General features: G+C 49.7%; 1 protein-coding gene across 7 annotated transcripts in view; it reads right to left on the minus strand.

The window, feature by feature from the left end:
• AGAP1 (ArfGAP with GTPase domain, ankyrin repeat and PH domain 1) overlaps nucleotides 1–12,464 on the minus strand; it is a 323,709-nt gene that overhangs the window by 217,403 nt on the left and 93,842 nt on the right. For all 7 annotated transcript variants that reach the window (XM_050987588.1, XM_030231113.2, XM_050987587.1 and 4 more), the window contains exon 2: nucleotides 4,145–4,203. In XM_050987588.1, coding sequence (XP_050843545.1) covers nucleotides 4,145–4,203 — 59 coding nt within the window. The remainder of the gene's footprint in view (nucleotides 1–4,144; nucleotides 4,204–12,464) is intronic.

Consider the following 12,464-nt stretch of genomic DNA (forward strand, 5'->3'; position numbering starts at 1 on the left):
CAGCGTGGGCAGCAGGGGAGCGAGGGAGGGAGGGATGCTGGGATGAGTCACGGGAAGAAAATGACATCTCCAGCACGTGTCCCTCAGCCCAGGACATGAAGCAAGCTCTGCAGTTCCTGCCTTCTCCCTCCACTCCATGCCCAGGAGCTGCAGCACATCTGTCCACTCCCACTCACAGCACAAACCCACCGAGAGCTGAGGGAGCCCTGAGTGAACAGCTCGGCCTTGGCACCTCCTCTCATCACCAGAGGGACACCATCTCCCCTTCCACACAAAGCTTCCCAAGGAGAAGCTCCTTCCCACTCTTATTTTTGCCTACAACAATGCACAAAGTCCCCCCCCCATTGAGGATTCATCACTGAAAAATATTTATTTTAGTGTGTGAAAGCTGAACTGTGTTTCTAATGGTCCACACATGTGGCCCAGACAATTTTCCAGTGAAACCTTCACTTACAAGTGATTGGCCTTGTGTGGATGGAAATTAATTTTATTTTCTATTACACTTGTAACTGCCAGGGAGAACAGAAAAGCATCAACCTGGGGGCCCAGTCAGAGGCACCATCCCATGGCTGGGATGTCCTGTTCTATCCAGAGACCCCCAAAATTTGAAAGACATCAAAAGCTTCAAGAACACAATTTTATGTATTAATTTGTTTTACTATCCCAAAGGACATACCAGGTTACACCATTTGACAGCACTTCAGGTTCTCTGACTCATTCCTACAAAGTAAGAGCAATAAATTCCACACTGGGGGGAAAAAGAAATTGACTTCTGATACAGTTTCTCTCTTTGTCAGCAATAATATTTGCTTTAAGGCTGATCCCCCACAGCATGACAAAAATGCCAGGCTGTTTTCACAGCAGTCATATTCCTCTCTGCCCTGCTTTGTACACAAACAATCCCAGTCATCTCCATTTATTTATGGCTATGTCTGAAATGCACCGAGTTATGACAAGCATGTTAGGGAACAAAAATACCACCCTAACCCAGCTCAGGAGGAGAAAATTCAGCTCCAACTCGCTGCTCTTTTCAGTTTTGACTTGTGCAACACTGAATCATTTATTTCCATGTGCCAGACGTGCTGTAAAACAAACCCAAGCCTCCTAAAGCCTGCTGGGGAAAATCACAAACTGTATTGATGGCACTTGGCATTTTAAAGCTGTCCAGGAGAGGAGCCTGCCTGCACTTGGCAGATCTTTTTTGCAAGAGATTTGGTGATTTTATGCAGCAATCTCTCGTGTTTATCCTGCCTAACACATCCTCATTTAACATCTGAGCAAACAGCACCCAGGAACACCAAAGGCAGTGGTCTCACCACGCTCTTGTCCACAAGAAAAACATCAAAATCCACATGAAACCCAAGTCCTGGATCAGCAGAAGCAGTTACAGAATCCCAGACTGGTTTGGGTTGGAAGGGGCCTCAAAGCCCACCCCATTCCTCCCCACACCTCCCCAACCATCCCAGCTTGCTCCAACCCCTCCAAGGTGGCCCTGAATGTCCCTCTGAGCACTGCAAAGAAAGCAAGCTGAAGGAAGGAGGCACAGAGTGGTGTTCTTCCCTCCAAGGCACACTGAGAAATGCCTCCTTCCTTCCCTGCAGCCCTGGGGGCTCTCTCTGCTCTCCCAGAGCCAGTTTCTGTTCCCTTTAAAATTCTGCAGAGCCCAAAGGGTACAACAACAAAACTAAATCAACAATAAACTGTGGGAGCTCAGCCCATCCCTCCTGATGTCCAGAGCTATGAGAGAACCCCTGGGGGGCTCGGGAGCCTTGGAATGTTGCCAGAAGCACTTGGTGGATGGATTTTGATCCATCTAGGGATGTGCCACCTGTGTATGAGGAGATGGAACCTGTGGGAATCACTGGGGTGGGAATGGTGAAGGGAAGACACAATTATAGGGTAAATCACAGATTTTGGGGTTTGGGTACAGGGGGGTTGTGGAGACAAGATGGAGCAATCAGGGCGTGTCACAAGGCTCTTCTTTCTTCTTCTTGTCATCCATCTTCTGCTGTGGTGTTGGCACTTGTGGGTTGGTCTGGGGTGAGGGTGCACTGGGTGACGAGGGTGACAGGTATTGGGGATAAAAAGTAAATCTGATATACGCAGTTTTTGTTATAAAAGATGTGCCCGCCTTGGGGGAAGGTCAGAGTGCCTTTGGCTGCCCTGCTGGTCAGATCCAGGTCTGGCAGAGAAGGGACTTTGTAGATAAGAAACAATAAACAATTCTGAAGACCAAAAAACCCAGAGTCCAGACTCATCTTTCGTGACCCGGCCTGCCAGAACCATCCTAAGGGTGTGTGGGAGCAGAGACAAACAGCCCAACCCCATAATAAACAACACCAATGATCCATGGAAGGACCTCCCAGCCCCTACAGGGGGACAAGCTCTCCCTTTAGCATGGCCCTGATGCTCCTCAGCCCCAGGAGCAGCCAGGATGAGGCTGAAGTAAGGGAATGATGGGGGGAACTCACAGCCCTGAGCCCTCCCCAGGGGCAGATGTGCAGGAAAGGCAGATTTCAGCTTATTCAGATTTCCTTATTCCCCCTTCCTCTTGGAGCACAAGCTCACAGCTGCTGCTGCTGGCTTCCATCATGTGCAGGGCTGTAATCAAATTATTCTTTTTTGTAGCAGCAGGAGTTGTGCTTTTCCCCTTGGACAGCTCTGGTGGCTGCAAATCCATTCTCTGCAGCAGGCACAAAGCTGCAGTCTGTTTTCCCAGCCCTGCTTCAGACAAGTCAGGGCCAGGACAGCCAAGGAAGGCACTGACAGGGTGCAGCCAGCCTGGCACAAGGGAAAAATGGACCCTGAGAGCAGCAGCAATGGTTTGTGCCCTGAATCCCAGCCTGCAGCTCTGCTCTCACCTGCAATTCCCAATTTTCTTGGGAATCAGCAGGGCTCAGAGGAGGGGAAGGGATGTGCAAGGATTCCCAGGATAAGGCAGCTAGCAGTGCTGGAATCCTGTCCAACAACACCCTCCAGGCCTGAATTCCTGGTTTTTCATTGTGTGAGGTGTTTGGGGTCTTCCACATGACACCACCTGTTTAACAAAACCTGGAGACCCTTCCTGAATTGGGGAATTACACCCACTGACTGCCAGATTTTTCTTGCACTCACCTTGAGCCCTGCTAAAATCAAAGCAGCCACAGAACTGCAGCTGTGAGGGTTCTGCTGCCCTTCAAATGCCTCTCTGAGTGCATTTATCCTGCTAAGTGTGGCCTTGCAGGCTCTCTCCACCAAACACCACTGTCAACTCAGATTTTGGAAAAGCTTTAAGTTCTTTAAAGAGAGGCAGAAGGGACATTTGGCCCTTGAAATCATGGAAAGTGATTATGGGGAGATAAAATGAGCTTTACATGTCAGCTGCTAACTTCCACTGCCCTCCTAAGACTTCCCTGCTGAGAAGATCCCCCCTGGAAGCTGCTTCATGGAGCAGAACAAATTCCAGCAGCAATAAAACACTGAGAGATCCTTGAAGGAGGAGCAAAATGAAAATTGAATAGACATCAGATTCACAGAGGCAGCCTCAGGCCTGGGAGTGTTCAGGGTCAGGCTGGAGGGGGCTTGGAGCAGCCTGGGATAGTGGAAGGTCTCCCTGGAATGAGATGAAATTTGAGGTCCCTCCCAGTCCAAACCCTTCTGGGAGTCTATAACAGATATTTAAAGGGAAAATTCTTCACTTATTAAAACTGCTGTTCTATGAAAAATCCTTTCCTTAGGATTTTTTCCCTCCTGAGAAGTTGAGAGGCCTCAGGAACAAACTGCAAACAATTCTTATCTGCTGCTGTGGGATGCAGCAGGTGGAGCTGGGATTGGTTTTATTTAATTGTTTCTAATTAATGGCCAATCCCAGTCCAGCTGTCCAGACACAAACCTTTGTTATTGATTCCTTTCCTATTCTTAGCCAGCCTTCTGCTGAAATCCTTTCTTCTGTTCTTTTAGTATAGTTTTAATATAATATAGATCATAAAATAATAACTCAGCCTTCTGAACATGGAGTCAGGATTCTCCTCTCTTCCCTCCTCCTGGGACCCCTGTGATCCTTGTCACAAACTGCTTTGCACATTTCCCCCAGCAGCAGCTGGAGGTCCCCAGGGGGGTGGGACATTCCCAGGATGTCCCAAGGCAGGAGCAAACAGGAACTCACCACTTTCAGCTCGGGCACAGAGCGGCTCAGGGTCCATTCCTGGCTGTTCACAAAGGCATCTGTGGAAGAGGAGAACATTCCCAAGGTCAGGATAATGCCATTTCATGCTCTGCTGTACACAATTTCATGCCACAGCTCTGGGAATGTGAGACCAAAGGTCTGATTCCTGGGAGGCTGATGGTCCAACATGACAAAAACCAGGGAAATTGTAGAAAAAATCCCCAAAATTCCCATTCTGCACAGATCTGCTCCCAGCAGCAGGTGCTCCCACATCATCCCAGAGCTCAAACTAACTCCAGTTAGGAGCAAAGGCTCTCCCAGTGTGTTCCTGCTTGAGCCATTTCCCACCCACAGCAGAATTTTCCTTCCCCTGTGACAGGAAAAGCCCTGGGTTTGTCACACCCATGTCACCCACTGCAGCTGCAGCCACTTCTCCAGCAGGGAAACAAGGAAAGCTGCAGGCTCTGAACCATGTTCTTTTCTGCTGCACATCACACTTCATGGCAGCAACCACAGTCAGTGGGAACAGCCCTGCTCAGGCAGGGGAAAATCTCTTTATTCCCCAAACACACCATTTTTTCAGCAGCATAATCTAGAAATAAACCCCAGAGCCATTTACTATGAAATTAATTAAAAACTGCTTGGGGCAGGGGTTGTTTCCTTGAAGAAAGGCAGGTTTATCACAGAAATTCAGCTCTTTGGGCTGCCCCTCACCTCACCACACCAAAGAACAGAAATAAGGCTCCACTTTCCTGTATTTAAAAACATTTCTCGTTTTGTTGCTTCCATAAAGGCCTGGTCAGCAAACAGAGAGTGATGTCTGTGTCCCCAGTGCTGATTTAACCCTTTCAGGATGCTCCTGCTGAGCAGCTCAGCTCCAAGCCCACAGAGATGGAGCAGCACTGAGATTCCTGGTGCTCCAAGCAGCCCCTGAAGCCTCAGGAGATGAGAGCTGCCAGGTCACACCTGACCCTGCTGGTTTTAAACAAACCTCTCAGGGTCCTGCACCAGCAGCAGAGCAGGAGAAGGTTTTTACATTTGATGTTTTTATCTGGAGAGGAAAGAAATTGGAGATAATTTCCTACTCCAGGTGTGACCCTCACTGACTGCAGGAACCATCCAAGCTCTCCCAGCACCCACCTACAAACAATCACCAAGCAAACCTGTGTTCCCACTCTCTCCAGTGAATATATTGCTTTTTCCTCAACAGCCCACAAAGACCTCTTAGCCAGGAATTGGGAAACCTCCTCCAGGTTTACCTAACCCAACCCTTTGCATTCCAGCTGGGAATAATCCCTGTGTGTATGGGAACACAGGAAATAATCAGTGTTTGGTACAGGTGTGAGCTGCCTCCCACACCCTCACTGGCAGGGGAAGGAAAACCAAAGACTCCGAGAGAAACTGGGTCAACCTTTGGCATTCCAGGTGCAAGAGAATTCCCTGTGCTCCTGCAGCTCCTGCTCCATGGCCTGAATCCCCACTGGAATTCAGGAAAACCTTTCTGTGCCACACCCAGGTGACAAGGACTTGAGCTGGGGACAGAACCAGCAGCAGTTTCCATCTGGGAAATGGAAATGGTGGAGGCATTCCAAAGGGACCAAAGCTTGCTCTGGGATGTTCTCCTGCCTTCCTGGGGGAGGAATGTCTTCCCAGACAGGGAGCAATGGGATGGGGAGCTTTGGGGGGAAAATGTCACTGCCCTGACAGGAAAGCAGCAGCTCTCTGTGGATTTGGGAAGGCTGAAGGGGATGGGGAGGTTCCAGCTCAGCTCCAGACTCTCAGGAGTCAAGGAAAACCATCAGTCTCTTATCCCTGACTTGTGGGGGTTTAGGTGTGTGAAACAAAGTGGGAGAGCTCCCTGGTAAATGTCAACAAGCTTCCATGAAGGAGAACCACTGGATTTTATCACCATGGAAGATTAAAGAAAAAGATGAGTGAGCAAATCACTGCTGCTGACTTGGAGAAGTGCAAAATAAAAACCTGCCAAGCCAAAGGGGAGCTGCACAGGGGTAAAAGAACATCACAAACCCTGTAAAAACCTTAAAATGTTATTTTGGAACACCTGTGCTTTCCAAAAGGACAAATCAGGGAGGCAGTGAAAGCTGAAATCCCAAAAAGCTCAGAGGCCAAAAGACAAAGCAGAAGGTGGGCAGCTGCAGAAAGGAAGGATAAATAAATCCAAGGATGTGGATTTATTCCTCCTGCTTGGTCCTTCCTTCATCAAAATGCACCAAAACCCCACAGCAGGACCTTCCAAAACTGCATCAGATCTCAAGGACCCTCCATAGGGGCAGTTTGTGCATTTTAGTCCCAATCAGCAATACAAGAAATAAAATAAAATTCACCTGACAAGGTGCTGGACTTCTTGCCAAAGCTCCCTTCCCCTTTTTTACCAAAGCCCTTGGGTCCTGCCCCCACACAGGCTTTGAGTGTCCAAAATGCTTGAGAATTGGCAATAAAATGGAATTTCAACCAAATATGCCTTTTAAAAACCACCAAAACACCAAAACACCTTGACCTCAACCCAACTAATTTAGATTTAAACTTCCATCTCCCACTTCTATTATCCCCAATTTGCAATTAATTCACATCAAGTCTTCCAGTGCCCTCTATAAAAATAAAACCAACTTATTTCTGTGGGGAGATCCATGAGATTCCTCCCCAGTGGCATGTTTGGAGGGAATCACCACAGCTGAACACAGAACATGGCATGAACCAGCATTTGGTCTGTTCTGCACTGTGAAGTTTGTGTGCCACCATTGGCATGGACATGGAGGCAGCCTCTACCCAATTCCTTCCAGGAATATCTCAGGAAAAACTGATTTATTCCAAGATCCACAGATGTTGGGAGAAAAGGAAACACTCACAGGTAGAACGTGACAAACAGGTTTGATTTTCCTAAATAAAGAAAACTGACTTCCAGCTACAGCACGAACCAGTGGATCCAGCAGAGTGGAGCACACAGAGCTCACAAAACCCCCCCTGAAGCTGCAGCTTCACCCCCAGCACCACATGTTGATCCAAACCCACTGGAAGAGATTTGCACCATGAGCAGAACCACATGGATGGGGCTGATGGAATCCCATTACTGCCCTGGAATCCCAGGGAACTCAACCTCCCCATCCCACCACATGCAAGAGATGGCTTCTGTCAATAATTAATCACAGTTGCAGCTCAGGCTCCTTTCATTGCTGCATCACTGATCAAAAGCCTCAAACATTGATGGTGGCACTCTTTAAAACCTGCCCCAAGACTCTGGGAGCTGCATTTCCTTCACAACACTGTCACAACAGAAATCTTCATTTTCTTTTTCCTCAATTCTTCTGTTTTGATTTCTCCCACTGCACTAAAGATGAACTCCCAAGAGGATCCTCACCTATTTTAAAACCTCACTTTGGTAACTCAGCCCCACCCAGAGGAGCTTGCTTAATTCCAGTATTAACAATGAGATGTTAATACTGGAATTAACCAGTACCCCAAACTGACCCCAAACCCCTCAGACCCCCATGAGGGGTTTGGGGTCACTTTGGGGTTTGGATTTGGTGTTTTGGGGTCACTTTGGGGTTTGGTGTTTTGGGGTCACTTTGGGGTTTGGATTTGGTGTTTTGGGGTCACTTTGGGACCCCCATGTGGGGTTTGGGGTCACTTTGGGGTTTGGATTTGGTGTTTTGGGGTCACTTAGGGGTTTGGATTTGGTGTTTTGGGGTCACTTTGGGGTTCGGATTTGGTGTTTTGGGGTCACTTTGGGACCCCCATGTGGGGTTTAGGGTCAGTTTAGGGTTTGGCCTTGCTGTCTTGGTGTCACTTGAAGGGTTTTAGGGTCACTGTGTAGTTTGGGGTTGGAAGCAGCCCTAAAGCTCATCCATTGCACCATGGGCAGGGGCACCTCCACTGTCCCAGCAGCCCTGTCCAAACTGGCCCTGGACACTCCCAGGGATGAGCCAACACCTCCTGGGGTGAAATCCTGGGGTTTGGGGGCCATTCTTGCCCTGTCCATGCCCTCCATGGCACAGGAGAGCAGCTGACTCCAAGGTCTGACTGTGCCAATATTCCACATTTAAAAGCCCTGCTTAGAATTTCCCAACAGGAAAAAAAAAAAATAAAATCCACTTCTTCAAATCCAGGAATGGCCACTAAAACCTAAATAAATATCATGAAAACAGTGTTAATGTGAGAACACAGGGTCAAGGGCAATCCCAGCATCCATGGCTCAGAAGAGGGGAGGGAAGTCATGAAAACCATGAAAAGGACTTAAATCTTTCATAATTCTTAGAAAACTCAGCAAGAGCTTCCCTCAGGCAATCCCAAAGTTACTTTGCTGTCCCTCTAAATGAGGAAAAGCTGTAAATAAATTAAATATAGAAAAGCCAAGGGGTTTCTCAGCTAAAGATCCTTTTTGCTGAGAACAGGAGCTCTCCCCAACTCGGGGGTGAAGTTAAAAGCACCAACAGCCACGTCCCCTGCTGCTCTCCCCCTTCAATAATTTCTGCATTACAAGCAATATTTAGAGTTTCTTCTGCTTTGAAATAAAAAGCTGAGAGTGAACTGGTACAGGAAATATTCCTACAAGCTCCCACTTGCCCACAGGGATGCAGATGAGGCCACACATGTCTCTCCTGGAGCTGTATCAAAGCAGCACTTTCAGGATGTAGTTCCCAAAGCTCCTGGGCTGATTTTCTGAGCAAAGAGGGAAATGTGCAGCTTTTGGGTTCAGACTTGTGATCCCCCTAAAACATGCATTTTTCACATTTTTCAGGGGGGGTAATCTCCCAGCACATCCTCTCCAACACAGCCCCCAGCACTTAAAGCCTTGAGTCAGTTCCAACAGCAAATAGCCAAAAAACCATCCTGACCTGTTGATTTCTGAGCTTTGCATAAAAAATCACTTGGAAGATCGTGTCATGTTTCAAAAGGTTCTTTTTCTGTATTTTATGGGGCTCTGAGCACCCTTGATGGGTGGGAGGTGTTCCTGCCCATGGCAGGGGGTGGAACTGGTTGGGCTTTAAGGTCCCTTCCAACACAAATCACCCTGGAATTCTATGAATTTTTATACCTGTTGTGATTGGGATTTTCAAATCACTTTTTTATACCAGTCCTCTCTGCTCATTCACTCTGTCCCATTACACCAAACAATAACTACCAAGCAGTAACAAATAAAACCTTTAGAAATCCACCAGCAGCAGCAGCACCAGGATGATTTAAGGTTTTATTTCCTCCCTGCTCAGTGTGACAGAATCAGGGATTCCATGGCTTCCCACTGGATGCCAGTTAGGAATTACTGCTGCAGCCACCCAGCCCCAAGCTGGCCCTTTTTTCCTCCCTGAGCTGCAGATGGGTAATTTCTAATTCTCAGGCAGTTTAGGTAAAAAGCAGCATTGCAGCTCCCTGCCCTGCTGCAGCCAGGCTCTGGGAATGCCATCCCAAAGCTGCATTTGCACCTCACCAACAGCACCAGTGCCACAGAGAATTCAATGCCAGCCCTAAAACCAGGGGGATTTCAGGAGCTGGCAGTTCAGGGCTCCTCCCATCCCCTGCCAGGGTGGATAAAACCCCTCCAGCTCCCAGAGAAATGTTTGATATTGGGCAGATTTATCTCTGGCCATGCCCAATTCCTAATTACAAGCAGGAGAAGGAGGCTGAGCTTTGAGCAGGAATCCCAGGCCGTGCTCATCAGAGCCTCCCTTATCTCTGACATCTGAAAAGCCTCTCCCAGTAACTGAGAACTGCATTAAAGAGAGATTTAGGTCAAAGCTGTAATCTCTCCTCCAGCAGCAGCTGGCAGCTGCAGCAGCAGCACTGTTATCCTTTGTGCTGCCATGGAAACAAAAGGAGGACCAGGGATGCAAAATCCTGCACGAGCTCCCCAGCCCAGCCTTTCCCAAAATCTGATTTTGGGCTTGGACAGCACTTGGCTCTCTGCACAGTATTTGGGGTTTGGCTTCAGTTTTCTAATTGTTCCAATCAAAAGGGGTTTTGCTGCTGGTGATATTCCCCCTCTCTCACTCCTCACAGCTTCCAGGTGTGTCACCTCCTTAAGGTGCTTCCTACAAAAGGAATGATCAATAATGGACCCCAGTATCTTCCCAAAACCAATCCCATGCACAAAGTTTTACATCCAACACCACCAAATTATTTATTTTGCCCTTAAATACAACGCAGCTCCAAGCCTGACTACTCATCCTAAGCCTCCCCACCCCACAAAACAAATCCCAAAAGCAAACAGAGCAGATATTTTGGCTGCAGGCTTTTCACAAGGCAAAATGAATGACATCCTTAACAAAGGAAAACTTCCCATTGCCTGTATTTCCCCAGGGGGTTGGGTCCTGGAGCTGACACACACGGTCAGTGCAAGAGAAATTTAAATCCCAGAGATGAACCCAGAGTTTTCTCCTGGGGGAGAAGCACAGAGCAGGGCATGTTGTGGGTGAGGAGTGTCAGGAACAGTGAAAAACACTGAAACATCACTCAGCTCCAACCACAGGCACATTCCCAGCACATCCCTCTCAGAAATGTGGCACTGGAATGCTGGGCCAGCCCCTTTTCCAACAGGCAGTGACAACCCCAGCAAGAGGCTGAGAGGAACACAGAGAGCAGACAAAGAGAAAATGAAAGCAGCACAACTGCTCCCTGCTCCAGGAAACCTGGGCAGGGAAATGATCATCTCTGGAGGAATATCTCTGATTTCAGGCAATAAACAACATTTCCTAAGGGCCAAACCACACAGAAATTCAGCTAAACACAGAACCCCAGGAGCAGGGAAAAGCAGGAGGAAAGGGAAGGAGAGGAGAGGGGATGGTTGGTAAATGCTTTGTATTGGTGTGTCTGCCCAAAAGCAGGGCAAGGGTGAGAGGGGAGATCTGATTGGGGACAGGGGGGATCTGAGCTGTTGGGGACAGGGGAGATCTGATTGGGGACAGGGGGATCTGAGCTGGGGACAGGGGGATTGATGGGGCAGGGGGATCGTGGGACGGGGATCTGATTGGGGACAGGGGAGATCTGATTGGGGACAGGGGGGATCTGATTTGGGGACAGGGGAGATCTGATTGGGGACAGGGGGATCTGATTGGGGACAGGGGGGATCTGATTGGGGACAGGGGGATCTGATTGGGACGGGATCTGATTGGGGACAGGGGAGATCTGATTTGGGGACAGGGGGGATCTGATTGGGGACAGGGGGGATCTGATTGGGGACAGGGGGGATCTGATTGGGGACAGGGGGATCTGATTGGGGACGGGGATCGATGGGGACGGGGATCTGATTGGGGGACAGGGGGGATCTGATTGGGGACAGGGGGGATCTGATTGGGGACAGGGGGATCTGATTGGGGACAGGGGGGATCTGATTGGGGACAGGGGGATCTGATTGGGACGGGGGGGATCTGATTGGGGACAGGGGGATCTGATTGGGGACAGGGGAGATCTGATTGGGGACAGGGGGGATCTGATTGGGGACAGGGGGGATCTGATTGGGGACAGGGGGGATCTGATTGGGGACAGGGGGATCTGATTGGGGACAGGGGGGGGATCTGATTGGGGACAGGGGGGATCTGATTGGGGACAGGGGGATCTGATTGGGGACAGGGGGGATCTGATTGGGGACAGGGGGGATCTGATTGGGGACAGGGGGGATCTGATTGGGGACAGGGGGAGATTGATTGGGGACAGGGGAGATCTGATTGGGGACAGGGGGATCTGATTGGGGACAGGGGAGATCTGATTGGGGACAGGGGGGATCTGATTGGGGACAGGGGGGATCTGATGGGGACAGGGGGGATCTGATGGGGACAGGGGGGATCTGATTGGGGACAGGGGGATCTGATTGGGGACAGGGGGATCTGATTGGGGACAGGGGGGATCTGATTGGGGGACAGGGGGGATCTGATTGGGGACAGGGGAGATCTGATTGGGGACAGGGGGGATCTGATTGGGGACAGGGGGATCTGATTGGGGACAGGGGGGATCTGATTGGGGACAGGGGGATCTGATTGGGGACAGGGGGATCTGATTGGGGACAGGGGGGATCTGATTGGGGACAGGGGGATCTGATTGGGGACAGGGGGGATCTGATGGGGACAGGGGGATCTGATTGGGGACAGGGGGGATCTGATGGGGACAGGGGGGATCTGATTGGGGACAGGGGAGATCTGATTGGGGACAGGGGGATCTGTTGGGGACAGGGGGGATCTGATTTGGGGACAGGGGGGGATCTGATTTGGGGACAGGGGGGATCTGATTGGGGACAGGGGGAGATCTGATTGGGGACAGGGGGGATCTGATTGGGGACAGGGGAGATCTGATGGGGACAGGGGGGATCTGATTG

This window comes from Serinus canaria (assembly GCF_022539315.1).
Source record: "Serinus canaria isolate serCan28SL12 chromosome 7 unlocalized genomic scaffold, serCan2020 HiC_scaffold_29, whole genome shotgun sequence".
Lineage (NCBI taxonomy): Eukaryota > Metazoa > Chordata > Aves > Passeriformes > Fringillidae > Serinus > Serinus canaria.